The sequence below is a fragment of the Oryctolagus cuniculus genome, chromosome 8 (genome assembly GCF_964237555.1).
Source record: "Oryctolagus cuniculus chromosome 8, mOryCun1.1, whole genome shotgun sequence".
Classification (NCBI taxonomy): Eukaryota; Metazoa; Chordata; class Mammalia; order Lagomorpha; family Leporidae; genus Oryctolagus; species Oryctolagus cuniculus.
The window spans coordinates 111,010,696-111,026,766 of NC_091439.1; the positions used below are offsets into that span (position 1 = coordinate 111,010,696).

General features: G+C 52.1%; 1 protein-coding gene across 2 annotated transcripts in view; it reads left to right on the plus strand.

Moving 5' to 3' along the window:
- The window catches only part of USP46 (ubiquitin specific peptidase 46), a 66,927-nt gene that overhangs the window by 35,299 nt on the left and 15,557 nt on the right, over positions 1-16,071 (plus strand). For both annotated transcript variants that reach the window (XM_070048123.1, XM_070048124.1), the window contains 3 exons: positions 1,890-2,103; positions 5,153-5,382; positions 11,048-11,124. In XM_070048123.1, the coding sequence (XP_069904224.1) occupies positions 1,890-2,103; positions 5,153-5,382; positions 11,048-11,124 (521 nt within the window). The remainder of the gene's footprint in view (positions 1-1,889; positions 2,104-5,152; positions 5,383-11,047; positions 11,125-16,071) is intronic.

The window sequence follows — 16,071 nt, forward strand, 5'->3', positions numbered from 1 at the left end:
GTTGCTTGCCCTCTCTGACCCTCTGTCCTCATCTGTAAAATGATGGGTGCCGTAAGATTAGAGTGATGAACAGGTGAGACCCGACGTGGGGCCGAGGTGCAGAGTGGGCCTGTGTTGAGTACGAGTTCCCTTCAGTTCCCGGAAGTCATCAAGGCCAAGCATTGCCGAAGGGCGAGACGCTGGTGCAGAAGAGCGTGGGAGGAGGATGGCTGAAGCTCCGTGCGCAGCGCCGACTTCTCATTCTAATGCGCCTGTTTTAGCCGTGGTAGAAAAAAAAGGAAGGCAAGGCCATTTCCTGGTTTGTGGCGGAATCTGAGTGCTGTATTTATTAATTGCTTCCTTTATGGTCGCTTTGGTGATGGATGAAGGTTCCAGCTTCTCCGTGAGAGGAGGCTTGCCTCCGGTTACGTAACCGCGTCAGCTGCGTAGACCTGGGATGTCACGATTGTTGTGGCACAGCGGCTGTCTCACTCTCGGGTGAATGGCACACAACCCGGCCGCCGGTGTTGAGGAGGTGTGCGCCTTCGGCTTTCATCTTGCGTGGCCTGTTGTAGTCTGTGTCGTTAGTCGTGTTGTTCTCAGAATGTCTTCACCCAGGGCCTGTGCGCGCAGTCCTGTGGCCGCACAGCTGGCCTCGCTGTTGGTTGGAAACCACGGGGTGGCGTTGTCGTCTTCTGTGTCTGTGATGTTGAGAGGTGTGGGCCCTGTGTGGAGGTAGGGACCTGGTGATGTTGCACTGGGACAGTCGCCACCTTGGAGGAAACAGGACAGAGGACAGTGGAGCTGTTGCGAGGGCGGGGCGTGGCGGGTGACTCGAGGAGACACCTGTACCTGGTTGCTCTGGGGCAAGTGAGGAAATGCGGTTGGAGCCCAGGGGCTGGCACAGAATCTGGAGGGAACAAAACAGACAGACCCGGTTCAGTGCGGATGGTGTCCGCGAGCGAGAGGTTCCCAGAGCCCAGACCTCTTCTGATTTGGATCTTCACTGCTCCCGTCATGGGAGTTTTGGACGAGTTACGGTGTGGTCTCTTATCAAGCCGGCTGCTTTCCTGGGTCTGTTACGTGGAGTTTCTCTCTCTAAGTGCCCGAAGGTGTCATGCAACCGTTTATCAGATGCAGTGCTTGTAGTTGTGGTAGAGTTTCTTGGCGTGGAGAAGCACCAGAATTATATACAGCAGTGCCCCTGACCCACGGAGGGGCGGTTCCAAGACCCTCAGTGGACCCCTGACACTGTGCATAGTGGCAAACCCTAGATGTAACTTTGTTTCTTCCTAACTCTCCGTAAGCGTGAATGTCAGTCAGTGAATCAGGCACAGTCACAGATTGACAGTAACTGTAACGCATGTTCTCTAGGTAGGAAGTTGGTAACAGAATCGCCAGCATCACTCCTTGTTTCTGGCCCTGGGCCATCACTAAGTAAAATAAGGCTTGGTTGGACGTGAGTGTTCCAACACTACCACAGTTGATCTCATGGGCAAGTGACTAACGGGTGAGCAGTGCGTACAGCGTGGGCACGAGTCGTCCACGTCAGGTTGGGTTGGAGCAGCACAGTGCAAGGTTGTGTCATGCCTCTCGGAGCAGTGTACAACTGAAAACTTGCAAAGTTGGTCATTTCTGTAATTTTCCATTTCATGTTTGCGGATCCTGATTGAATGCAGGTGAACTGAAACCCTGGAAGGCCAGACTGCCCATGAGGAGGACTCACGGCACACTGCTGTCCCTGTCCTGCTGTCAGACTGTCGCGGGTGGTTAGGAGTGGTGACTAGTTAGTTCTCTAGCACAGCGAGTAACCTGGGCGGGTTCCTGCGGCTGCCTGCTCCCTCTCCCCACTTTGCCGGCGGTGGCCTTTGTCCCCAGCAGTGACACGGACCCCTGTTGTCCTTTGGCAGTTTGGGAACACGTGCTACTGTAACTCCGTGCTGCAGGCGCTGTACTTCTGCCGGCCGTTCCGTGAGAATGTGCTGGCATACAAGGCCCAGCAGAAAAAGAAGGAAAACCTGCTGACGTGCCTGGCGGACCTGTTCCACAGCATCGCCACGCAGAAGAAGAAGGTGGGCGTCATCCCCCCGAAGAAGTTCATCTCTAGGCTGAGAAAGGAGAATGGTGAGTCATGGGGTGGACAGCCGGCGGTGCCGTGCAGCCTCCGAGCGAGGAGCTGCTTTGCTTTGTTTAAAAATGGGGTAGAGTATGTGCCGGAGGTGGGCCAGGCTGGTGCTGCGAGCCGGAACTCCATCCAGCTGTTCCTTTGGATGGCAAGGGCCCAAGTCCTGGAACCCCGCCAGGGTGTGCATTAGCAGGAAGCTAGATTGGAAGTGGAGGAGCTGGGATTTGAACCAGATATGGGACGGGGGCATCCCGGGCAATGTCCCAGCTGCTGTTAGTTAGTCCTAACTGCCCCTCGAGTATTTTTTTAAGAAAAGATAATTTTTTCCTTCTCTACCCAGAATACATACAACCAGGTTCAGAATACGCTTCAAAGTTCAGAGTTGTGATCCCATCTTAGAATGCTTGGTGACATTCTGGGTAGGATCGTTGCGAGAGGAGAGGCTGGCAAGCAGCCTTCCTGGGGAGTGCCTGTCGGAATAGACAGGCAGGGCTGTAACTGAGTAAGACAGCGCTGTCTTAATCACCTGGCGACGTGTGCCCAGAATAAGTGTGTAACATCTGACCAGAGCTTCTGTAGTTTAATATCACGTCCAAGTTTTATTGCCTGACAGCGGTGGGGAACCTTTTTTCTGCCAGGGGCCATTTGGATATTGTAAACATCATGCACAGGTCATACAAAATTGTCAGCTTAAAAACTAGCCTGCTATAGACTTCATTGATTTTTTTTTAAAGATTAATTAATTTATTTGAAAGTTGGAGTTACACAGAGAGAGAAGGAGGGGCAGAGAGAGAGAGAGAGAGAGAGAGAGAGAGAGGATTTCCATCTGCTGGTTCACTCCCTAATTGGCTACAATGGCTGGAGCTGTGCTGATTTGAAGCCAGGAGCCAGGAGCTTTTCCCGGGTCTCCCATGCAGCTGTAGGGGCCCAAGGCCTTGGGCCATCTTCCACTGCTTTCCCAGGCCACAGCAGAGAGCTGGATCGGAAGTGGAGCAGCCTGGTCTTGAACTGGCACCCATATGGACTGCCAGCACTGCAGGCAGCGGCTTTACCCACTACGCCACAGTACCAGCCCCCAATTTTTAAAAAAGATTTATATAATTATTTGAAAGTCGGAAAGAGAAGGAGAGGCAAAGAGAGAGAGGGAGAGAGGTCTTCCATCCACTGGTTCACTTCCCAATTGGCCATGACAGTTGGAGCTGCACCGATCTGAAGCCAGGAGCCAGGGGCTTCTTCCAGGTCTACCACATGGGTGCAGGAGCCCAGGGACTTGGACCATCTTCTCCTGCTTTCCCAGGCCGTAGCAGAGAGCTGGATTGCAAGTGGAGCAGCTGGGACTCTAACTGGCGCCCATACAGGTGTCCATCATTGCAGGCTGCTTGCGGCCTTACCCACTTCGCCACAGTGCCAGCCCCATCTTCATTGAATTTTGATGCTCGCCTGCGGCTGCCTTGGCAAGACCATACCCAGTGATTTTGCAGGCTGAACGTTCTGCACCCCTGATGGGCATCAGCTGGACATCTTTATATGATGCAGATGCTTTGCTGTCACTTGATTTTTCTGAATTCTTTTTCTGGGGCGTGCAGGTAGAAATGTAGAAAGTGGGCCTTTGGGGGTCGGCACCGTGGTATATCAATTTAAGCTGCCGCCTTCGATGGTAGCATCTCATATGGGTGCCTGTTTGAGTCCTGGCTACTCTACTTCTGATCCAGCTCCCTGCTAATGCACCTGGGAAAGCAGTAGAAGATGGCCCAAGTGCTTGGGCCCCTGCATCTGTGTGGGAGACCCAGATGAAGTTCCAGGTTCCTGGCTTTAGCCTGGCCCAGCCCCAGCCATTGTGGCCATTTGGGGAGTGAGCCAGCAGATGGAAGATCTCTCTCTCTCTCTCTTTCTCTCTCTCTCTGACTCTGCATTTCAAATAAATGAAATCTTAAAAAAAATGGGGGTATGTATGCTAGAAGTTTTGCGTTAGTAATTTAAAAAAATTATTTAAAGGAGTTGTGGAGAGAGAGGGGAATGGAGAGAGAGAGAGCGAGCAAGCGAGAGAGATTTTTCATCTGCTGATGCACTCCTCAAATGGTCCAGATGAGTGGGTTGGGCCAGGCTGAAGCCAGGAGCCAGGAACTCCGTCTGGATCTCCCATGTGCGTGGCAGAACCCAAGCACTTGGACCATCTGCGGCTGCTTTCCCAGGAGCGTTAGCGGGGAGCTGGATGGGAATGGAGCAGCCTGGACTTGAACTGGCGCTCCTGGGGTGCAGGCGTCACAGGCTGTGGCTTTACCTGTTACACACAATGCCAGTTTCTGCACTGGGGGTTTTGTGACTGTGGAACTATTTGATATGGGAACCGTGTCTGTCTTGGACTGAGCCGTATGCCGACGGACTTGCACCATTCATCAGATGCTTGCTTTGGAAAGTCTTATTTCATTGCTGTCTTTCAAGATTGTTCTGGTTTGTCTGTAGCAGAGTACGAGCTGAGAGAGAAGGACGCAGAGCGCCCAGCCTTCTCACGGGCGTGGTCGGTAGTGGTGTGCTCAGCCACACGTGTCCCGATTGTCCCCCGCTAGGGAACGGCAGCAGGCGCCCGCCCCATTTGTCTTTGGTGTCAGAATACTGAGACGGAGAGACGCTCATGTGAACTCACTGTCTCCCTTATCTGTTTCGTTTAAGCTACTTGTAGGCTGGCCCAGGATCTTACACCATTTTGGGGGAGAGACCCCAGTTGTTCAGGATAAAAGACAAACAACTAAACGTCGGTGGTCACATTGTATTAGACAGCAAAACTAATCCGAGAGTTTCTGTTCTTTTGTAGAACGAAGAAACGTTTTTGGACTTTTTTTATACATAAACTTTAGAGAGATGTGGGCAGGTTGTTGGTGGTGGGTGGCGAAATGGAAATGAATGAAAATTCTTTGGACACTAACGCGCTGGAGCCGTGGGATCTGTCTGTATTCTGTGCCCATCCGGCAGCATGGCGTGTAATACAGCTCGTGTGTGTGTTCGCTCTTCAGGAACCAGAGATTGAAATAACGGCCTTCTGCCTTCCAGATCTCTTCGATAACTACATGCAGCAGGATGCCCATGAATTTTTAAACTATTTGCTGAACACTATCGCCGACATCCTGCAGGAAGAGAAGAAACAGGAAAAGCAAAATGGAAAATTAAAGAACGGCAACATGAACGAACCTGCGGAGAACAACAAGGCGGAGCTCACCTGGGTCCATGAGATTTTCCAGGGGACGCTCACCAATGAAACGCGATGCTTGAACTGTGAAACTGTGAGTGCTGGCGGGCGGGCGTGCGCGTGTCAACACGGGCTGTGTTGCGTGCGACTGCGGTGCGGTAGAACAGCATGAAGCAGCTGCCTTCGGTGTACAGGGACAGACCCGTGCATGTATGTGCAGCTCCAGTGCCGTGCATACAAGATGTCTGGGTAGTGGTTAACGCAGAGTGGTGAGGGCAGATGGCCTCAACAACTGCTGGCCAGCTTTGTACCGTGGGCAAAGTTTAGGGTCCACACGTTGAGCTGTTGAATTGGACTTCGACTGGCTGTCTTAAAAAGATGTTGGTCATGAGAAGTCAGCTTTCCTGTGTGGGTGTTTGGGACTCAAGTACTTGGACCATCATCTGCTGCCTCCTAGGCGCATTAGCGAGCAGCTGGGTTGGAAATTCAGAGTAGCCAAGACTTGAATCAGGTGCTCCAATATGGGATGCAGGCATCCCAAGCAATATCTTTTTTTTTTTTTTTTTAAAGATTTATTTATTTGGAAGTCAGAGTTACACACAGAAAGACACACACACACACACACACACACACACACACACACAGAGAGAGAGAGAGAGAGAGAGAGAGAGGTCTTCCATCCACTGGTTCACTCCCCAATTGGTTACAGTGGCTGGAGCTGTGCTGATCTGAAGCCAGGAGCCAGGAGCTTCTTCCAGGTCTCCCACATGGATGCAGGGGCCCAAGGACTTGGGCCATCTTCTACTGCTTTCTCAGGTCATAGCAGAGAGCTGGATCGGAAGTGGAATAGCCGGGACTAGAACTGGCGCCCATTTGGGATGCTGGCACTGCAGGTGGCAGCTTTACCCGCTGTGCCACAGTACCAGACCCCCAAGCAATGTCTTACCCTGCTGCACCTCAGTGCCTGCCCTGACACTGTTAGGCTGAGTCTCACTTAAAAAATAAAATAGATTGGAGGAACAGAGAGAGGACAGTGAGGGTGCAAAAGGGAGAAGTAGATACCTTCCCTCTGCTGGTTCACTCCCTAAATACCCGCAGTAGCTGGGGCTGAGCCAGGCCAAAGCTGGGAGCCAGGAACTCAAACCAGTCTCCCAGATAGGAGACAGGGACCCAGCAGTTTGAGCCATCAGTGCTGGCCCTCCGTCCGGGGTGTGCCAGTTAGCAGAAAGCTGGAATCAGGAGCTGGAGTTGGGACTCAAGCCCAGGTACCCCAAGGTAAGACGTGGGTACCTTAAGTGCTGTCTGTCTGCCACCCCTCAGTCCCTCTGTAGTTCCTCTTGTGTCTGATTAGGTCAGATGACCCCAGTAAATGCAATATTGCATCCTGGGGAATTTGTATTGCAGAAGCTGTCGCCGAGCACCTTAGTTCCCAGGGGGTAGGGATGGGAAACCACGGCTCGGAGAGTCCTCCAGAGATTTTGGACGATACCCGAGTGTGTGTGTGACGGGATTCTGACTGTTGGGGCTTGGACTGTGGGAGGTTACCATGTGTGGACACATCTTTTTGAAGAATGGGGCAGCCTTGAAAACCCCTTCCCCCTCCCTGCGCAGTGATGAGTTGTTTGAGGAGGGCGTGTTTTTCTCTCTGGAGTTACTTGCAGTCACTTCCATTGTTTTTTAGACCCTTTGGATGGGATCCTGGGGGTCCCGTAGCCCCTGTTCTCCCAGTACCCCAGTCCTGCCTGTGACGTGCGATATGCTAGCCACTCGGTCACCAGCATCTGCCAGATGGCGTCCAGAGGCAGGGGACGCAATCCTGAGCCGATGCTTCCCGTTTTTAGAGAGCTCTAATTGTTAGAAAGTCCTCGCTTTCTAAGACAGCGCATCGCCTGGAGGCTTCTCTCTTATTGTGAACTGCGGAACAGGAGTAAGTGAACAGAGTGGAAGAGGAGGCCCTGCGGTAGCTCCTTCCCTCCCAGGATGCGAAACTTGGCCCCCCCCCCCCCCCCCCCGTGTCTGGGGACCCACGTGTGTGAAACCCCGCCGTGGGATCCAGCTGCCCTCCATCCTGGGGCGCCGTGCCATGGCCCCGCTCAGCCTCCAGTTACGGAAAACCCTGTGCCAGCCCTTACGCTTTCAGAAACTGATGGCTTTGCCCCCTGGGTCTCCGTCTTTGTAAATGTTGCTTATGATTGCAGTGCAAATGTCAGCTGAGGGATTTATGGAGACAAACAGTTTCATTTGGCAGTAGAGCGGCAGAGACTGCTTGAAGGGTAATTCATGGCTGACTTTTCCAGATAACCTTGCTAAAAGCGCTCCAGAATTGGGGCTTGGGGATTTGCCGCTGTAGCCTCCACGTTGGCTTCGTGGGTTCCACCTTCATGTGCCTCTTAAGCTTTGTTAGGCCAGTTGGTGCTGAATTTTGTTGTCTGTTGTAATTTTCCCCTTTCCCATTTAAGCTGAATTTTTGCTGTGAGAATCGGTTTCCAGCGCTTCTCTGGGACCTTAAACCAAAGCACATTTCTCTCTGTGACTGCACGCAGGAGACTGCTTACAGAACTGCTATAGGGGTAGGCATTTCGCTTGGCAGGTAGGAGCCCCACAGCCCAGATCAGAGCGCCTGGCTTTGAGTCCTGCCTCAGCTCCGATTCCAGCTTCCTGCTCCTGTGCACCCCAGGACGCAGCCGCGATGGCTCCAGTACTCGGGTCATGTGGGAGACCCAGGTTGCATTCCTGGTTCCTGGCTTCAGCCTGGCCCAGCTCCAGCTATTACAGACATTTGGGGGATGAACCAGCAGATGGGGTTTCTCTGTGAAGCACTGCTTTCTGAAGGTACCAGTTCTACAGCAGCTCCTGCGCCTTTGCAGACTGAGCAGGGGTCGGGTGATGTGGGGGCTGTGGCTCCTTCAGTGGAGATTCAGGGGGCGGAAGCAGCCACTTTCCCCAGACCCGCCACGCCAGCCCCACACATGGTCAGTTCACAGCCCTAACCTGTCTGGTGCCTGCCCACTGGCAGGTCACGTGGCTGCTCTGAGAATCAAGGGTGGGGAACGGGCAGAGGGGAGGATTTGGGGCCATTAATGCATCCTGAGCGCCATAAAAATTGAAGCTGGGTGGTAGAGTGGTAGGGAGGGGATGTGTGTCTGTGCCTTCTTCCTACAAAATTAACTTAAATTTTTTTTAAAGTGTAGCCTACTTTTTTATTCAATATGATAACCGCAGGCCAGTACACCATTCCTAACTTTTTGGCCATCTTAGACCATTTAAAATTTTTTTGTCTCTCCCCAGTTTAGTAAATACCGACTTAAAAAATTTGGAGCTGGTATTGAGGTGCAGCAGGGCGAGCTGCCACCTGAGATCTGCTACGAGTGCCAGTTCAGTCTCAGCTCCTCCACTTGTGGTTCAGCTCCCGGCTAATGCTCCTGGGAGAACAGCGGAAGACGGCCCAAGTACTTGGGTCCCTGCGTTCACCTGGGAGACCAGGATGGAGTTCCAGGCTCCTGACTTCTGTCCTGGCTGTTGTGCCATTTGGAGAGTGAACCAGCAAGCAGTTTGAAGATCTCTCTCTGTGTACCTCTTCCCCTGCCATAACTCCATCTTTTTATTTATTTATTTGAATGGCGGAGTTACAGAGGGAGAGGCAGAGGCAGAGGCAAAGAGAGAGCAGTCTCTCTGCTGGTTCACTCCCCAAATGGCTGTGATGACTGGGGCTGGGCCAGGCTGAAGCCAGGAGCCAGGAGCTTCATCTGGGTCTCCCACGTGGGTGCAGGGACCCAAGGACTTGGGCTGTCTTTCACTACTTTCCTAGGAGCATTATCAGGGAGCTGGATCAAAAGTGGAGCAGTTGGCAATTGAACTGACACTGCAAGATGGCGGCTTAACTCACTACGCCACAGCACCAGCCTCCGATAAATAAATCTCGTAAAAAATCACTTAAAAAAAAAGAGACTTTTATTTGAAAGAGCGATGCAGAGAGAAGGAGAGGGAGAGACAGTGAGAAATTGTCCATCAACTGGTTTATTCCTCTAATGCCCGCATTAGTGGTGGGAGTGCTGGGCCAGGCTGAAGCAAGCCAGGAGCCAGGAACTCCACCTGGATCTCCATGTGGGTGGCGGGGACCCAAGTACTTGGACCGTCATCAGCTGCCTTCCAGATGCATTAACAAAAAGCTGGATGGGGAATGTGGAGCAGCTAGGACTTGAACAGGCAGTGGGATGTGGGATGTGGCGTCCCAGGCCGCAGCTGAACCTGCTGTGCTGCAGTACCCCCGCCGCCCCCATGCTTCCTTTTTAACCACTTTCCAAATGCAGGACCTTATTCCGTCTTTACAACATCCTTGTGAGGTAGATACTATGCTTTTGTTATAAAGATTTATTTATTTGAGAGGCAGCATTACAGAGAGAGGGAGAGACAGAGAGGTCTTCTGCAGCTGGGACTGGAACTGGCACCCACGTGGGCTGCTGGCACCGCAGGTCAGGGCTTAGCCTACAACACCACAGAGCTGGCCCCAAGAGACAGATACTCTGACCGTCCCCACTTGACAGATGAGAAAGCCGAGATTCAGAGGGCAAGTATCTGGCCAGTTTACGAGTGCCAGAGTAGGATCTCGATGTGGCCAGCCTGTGTCCACACGTTCCCGGGTGTGCTTATGGAGGTACGAAGGAGGCGTCTGTCTCTAGCCGTTTCTCTAGATACCTCCTGCAGTTTGGAGCCACAGCTGGTTACCGTGGTTCTCAAGAATGATTTTGGCTTGTTGCCACCAGCTGAGCACGTCAGGGTTGTCTGGGTGGGCTTGCCCTTCCCGCTGCAGACAGGAGAGCCTGTGGGATGTTCGCCCCTCCTCAGTGAGCTCCAGCGGGCAGGGAGCCGTGTGGGCAGCCGGGGGCACTGCCAGTGGTGATGCTTCTTGGCCCAGGACAGCCCCGTGTGGTCAGCACGACTCTCAGCTCCTGGGCCACACACACGGACGCAGGGGAGTGGCTACAAGGGGCTGGGGAGAGCAAACAGCCCTCTGCAAAGTGCTGACCGCGGGGCCATGGGTGGTCCAAGTCCCCCTCCTCGCCCATTTCCATCCCGCGGCCAGCCAGGCCTGCAGAGATGTCTGATGCTTGTGACTTGAAACAGAAAGGGAAAGGAATGGAGAGGAAGGGAGTTGGTGGAGTTTGAGTTATTAAAAGTCTGAGTCAAAGTTGTGGTAGAGACTAGAGACGAGGCTACATTGAGAATGCTGTCTTGTGTTTAGCTCTGGTTGTTTGTGAGGTTACTGGTTGCCAAGCAGTATGCAGCCACATCTGCCTTGGCTATAAATATAAATATAAATAAATATAAAATATGTATTTGAAAGGCAGAGTTACAGAGGGAGGGAGGGAGGGAGAGAGAATCTTCCATCTGCTGGCTCACTCCCAAGATGGCTGCAATGGCCAGGGCTGGGCCAGACAGAAGTCAGGAGCCTGGAGCTCCATCCATGTCTCCTATGTGAATGCAGGTGCCCAGACACCCAGGCTGTCTTCCACTGCTTTCCCAGGCGCATTAGCAGGGAGCTGGATCAGAAGTGGAGCAGCCGGCACTTGAAGCAGCGCCCATGTGAGGTGCTGGCATTGCAGGCAGCGGTTCAAGCTGCCTTGCCCCAACACCGGCCCCACTTCTTGGTGTTTTTTGATTATCTGTAAATGTTCTAAGTTTTCTGTGTCAGGTCTGTTGTGTGTTGTGTACTAACATGTTGTCCCCCCTCCCCCGTCGCCCTGTTATTTTGGTTTCAGGTTAGTAGCAAAGATGAAGATTTCCTGGACCTTTCTGTTGACGTGGAACAGAACACATCCATCACCCACTGCCTCAGGTAACCCCGTGGCTTCTGCTGCGCTGGGCATTGCGGTCAGATTGGTACACACTCGGGGAAGGGGCGCTCTGTCTTTCTTCAGGAGATAATCTTTCCTTAAACCAATGTAATCCTATTATTGTCTGTTTCTTCTTTCTCAAGAGAGATTAAAAATGAATGTATGTGGTCTGGAGAGGAGTCTGGCTGAGGAGAGGGAAGATCCAGTGGAAGTCCTGAATCATGAAATCTAGAAATAGGATTTTAATCTTTAATGCAAATGTGTGCTGTGGGCTCTCGTCGGCTGTTCTCTCTCCCACCTTCTGTCAGATCACACTCAACACTCACACATACACACAACCTCCCATATGCTTACTTACACATTCACACACACACATACATGCGCACATACACATAGCCTCACATATACACATACAACCTCACATGGGTGCATGTGCACACACACAGCCTCACATATAGACATGCACACACACAACCTCACACATGCACATGTACACATTCATACACACATACATGTGCACACACACAACTTCACATATACACATGTACACATACAACCTCACACATGCACATGTACACATTCATACACACATACACATAACTTCACATATATACATGTACACATACAACCTCACACATGCACATGCACACATTCATACATGTGTATATACACACAGCGTCACATATAGACATGCACATATTCACATACACAGCCACACATATGCATACTTATTCTCACATGCTCACACATATACACACATACACATTCACACATGCACACATGTATGCACACTTACACATTCATACACAGCCTCACATATACACATGTACACATTCACACACATATACATCCTCACATATACATACGTACACACACATGCTCATGCACACATTCACACATATACATCACACATACACACATACACAAACACACATGTACACACACAACCTGATATACAGTCACATATGTAGTCACACACCCTCACACACATACATGTTCACACATACAACATATGCACATACTTATACATGCACATACATGCTCACACACAACCTGTTATGTACACATATACATATTCACACACATCCTCACACACACAACCTCACATATACACCTACATAGTCACACATGCGCACATACATACACACACATTCACACACAGACACACACATGTTCACACACGTACACACAATGTGATTTATACAGTCACATACACAGCCGCACACATACAACCTCACATGTACAGTTACACATTCACACATTCACACACATACACACATGTACATGTGCTCACACATACACATACATTCACACATACACACTTTTACACTTACACATACTTCACCTACACAGTCACACACATGTGCTCACACACATGCACACACACATATTCACACATACACACATTAACACACATACACTTAAACACACACTCATACACAACACACAGTCCAGTGGGTGTACACACACACACACAACCATACAGTTCGCTAAGTAAATAGATTTTTGCCCTTACTCTACGACGGTCTGTTATTTAAAAATTTCGTCTTTGGAGCTGAGGCCCGGTGAGGGAGCTGCCTTTCCCTGTGTCTCTCCCGTCTCGTTGGCGAGCACTCAGGGAAGGAAGCCTCTGGAGAGGAGGCGGCAGAGGCCCTGGGCAGTGAGACGTGCTCGGAGCTGCCTGCTGTGGGGACACAGCCCCTCCCTCCTCCCTGCCTTCCAGCGGGAGGTCGCGAGTGCCCTGGTAACGAGTGAAGATCAGACAGGGCCTCCCGGTGCTCCCTCTCTGTTGGGAACACACAGACACGAGCAGAGCTTGGAAGGAGACAGACCTGCCTGGAGCGCGGGGGCATGCGTGCCTCCCTCTCCTGCCGGGTCCCAGCTCAGAGACGTTTTGTGCTGCACAACAAGGCACTGTTGATTTTGCTCAGTAGCAATCAGGGCAGAGCGGTTCTTGCTGGAGTGTGGTGTACTTGGAATCCTCTTTTTAATTAGTTAATTTTTAAGATTATTTATTTATTTGAAAGGCAAAGTTGCAGAGAGGCAGAGGCAGAGAGAGGTCTTCCATTTGCTGGTTCACTCCCCAAATAGTCACAATGGCTGGAGCTGAGCCAATCTGAAGCCAAGAGCCACGAGCATCTTCCAGGCCTCCCACACGGGTGCAGGGGCATCTTCTGCTTTCCGAGGCCATAGCTGAGAGCTGGATCAGAGGTGGAGCAGCCGGGTCTCGAGTCAGTGCCCGTTTGGGATGCTGACACTGTAGGAGGTGGCTTTACCTGCTACGCCACAGCACTGCCCCTCCCTCTCTTTCATTTTTAAACATTCTTTTAAAGGTCTATTTATTTAAAAGGCAGACTTAGAAAGAGAAATCTTCCATCTCCTGGTTCACTCCTCAGGAGTCTGGGCCAGGCCAAAGCCAGGAGCCGGGAGCTTCATCCAGGTCTCCCGCGTGGGTGGCAGGGGCCCATCCTCTGCTGCTTTCCCAGGTACATTAGCAGGGAGTTGCATCTGAAGTGGAGCAGCTGGGACTCGAACCAGCATCCATCAGCGATTCTAGCATTGCAGGCAGTGGCTTAACCTGCCAGGCCACAATGCCAGCCCCCCTTGGAGCCCTTCAGGAGAACAGGTTGGGGTTCCAGCTGTGTGACGGGGAGGATGCTGGCTGCCTTCCCGATCCCTGGCAGATGGTTGCCTCTGAGCGTCCTGTCGAGCGGGCATTTCAGCTCTTGCCTGCAGACGCCTCTGGCCCAGGTGCCTGGGACGAGTCTGTCTTCGTGGTTTGTAGCATGTGCGTGGGGTAGAGTGACCTTTTTCTCCTGGGTGGTTCTTCCCATGGCCTGGGTTCCTAACATGCCATTTTCGGTCTCCCTGAGGTTTTACAGTCACAGGGCCTGGAAGAAGTTGAATGAACTTGTGCCAGCGTTAGTGGCAGAAGCATGAGGGCAAAGGCATGATTTGGTGAGAATTTGGAGTTAGGGAGGGGGGCTGCTCCCCCACACTTCCAGCCGATTCCTGAGCCCTCAGGAGGGCCAGCAGCACTGGCCATAGCTTCCAGATCCGCCAGCCAGGTCACAGGCTGAGTGCTTAGGTACGATTTCGGCCTGTGGGGGAACTGATTTTCAAAGGAATGTAACCCCCATTTGTGTCCCCGTGTGGTTTTTTCCCCTGGAAGGATGTGCATGTTGGAATGTGGAACTGGTGAGGGCAGGGTGTATGCACTGGGCAGTATTCAGGCCGGGAAGGTGAGCTTGGAGTGGCCTCTGAACACCTGTGGACATCATTCCATTCCATCTGTTGGGCTGTCAAAGCTGGTGTTCCACCCACCCCACCCCCCATTTAAAAAGTAGTTATTTTGTTTATTTGAAAAGCAGAGAGAGAGACACAGAGAGATCTTGTATTCTCTGGTTCACTCCCCAAGTGCCTGCGACAACTGGGGCTGGGCCAGGTCGAAGCCTGGATCTAGGAACTCTGGCTTGTTCTCCCACATGCATGGCAGGGACCCAGTCACTTGAGCCATCACCTGCTGCCTCCCCGAGTGTGTGCCAGCAGAGTGGGGACTGGAGCCCAGGCACTCCAGTGTGGGGTGTGGGCGTCCCAAGATATATCTTAGCTGCTGTGTCAGACACCTGTTTCTCCTCCCTCAGATGCAAGCTGGACTGATCTCCTGCTCGCAGGCGCAGGTAAAGAAAGAGAAGCCACCAGGTGCTGTCTCGCGGAGAGTCCTGGGTTGTGGTGGTGGCTTTGAGAGAGAGAGAGAGAGAGAGAGAGAGAGAAAGAGAGGAGGGAGGGAGGGGGAGCACAGGAGGGAGACCCTGGGGACAGGTGATGTCAGCTGGGTCTCGCGCTGTTTTTCTCTGAGATCAAGGGGAAGGGATGATTGTGATCTTTCTGGGGCCCTTTGAAGGTTTACTCTGGTTTGCATTCTTGGAGACTTGGCTTTGAAGTTAGAATTATAAATCTTGAGCATCGTGTCTCTCCTGTCTTCATCTGTTGTAGTCACTTTGGAGAATCATGCTTGGCACTGTGGGATTGGGATTAGCCTCCTGCTGTGCCTCCCAGGGGGCTCTGGGTGTTTGCCTGGACTTCTGTCCCGAGGAGCCGTGTCAGTGCTGGGATGCCCAGACACCATCCAGAGAGGCTGCTGGCTCTGATTCTAACGCTGTCAAGCCTCAGGCGGTGTCCTGAGCAAGGGTTGTCCTCTGTGATGGGAGGAGGCTGGGAAAGAAAGAAAGATTTTGGCTTTTGTTTCAGACAGTTCAGGAACAGCCTCAGGCCAAATCCGAGCCACTGTGGAGTTGATGTCAGTGATCCGCACGTGGCTCCCGTGGCTGCTTTGCCTGCGTGCGCCTGTGTCTTCCACACTCTCCGTGTCCTGATGCCACTTGCCCGTCCTCTGCCTTCCTCCTGGTAAAATTCCCAGTGTCCCACAGACAGGGAAGTCAGGCGGCCGGTAGGGAAAGGCCTTCTAACTCTCTTGATTGAAAAAAATTAATCTCCTGTAAGAAATTCCTGCTCTACTTACTCTGAGAACCCCCCGCCCTGTGCTTTCACAGGCGCAGCCTTTGCCACGTGCTTATCTCGTGGTTTCTCTGATCTGGGTTTCAGTTTTGGTTATTTCTGATATGTGGTATTTTCTGGTACCTGTCATAGAAGCCTAACTCGTGACTCTTATTTAAGTGAAAGGCAAAATTACAAACACAAAGAGATTTTCCAACTGCTGGTTCACTCCCCAAATGGCCACAACAGCCAGGGCTGGGCCAAGAGAAGCCAGGAGCCTGACTCTCCATCCGGGTCTCCCACATGGTTGGCCGAGGCCCAAGCACTTGGGCCATCCTCTGCTGCCTTCCCAGGTGCATTAGCAGGGAGCTGGATTAGAAGTGGAGCACTTGGGACTTGAACTGGTGGCTCATACGGGATGCTGGCATCGCAGGCAGCGACTTAACCTCCTG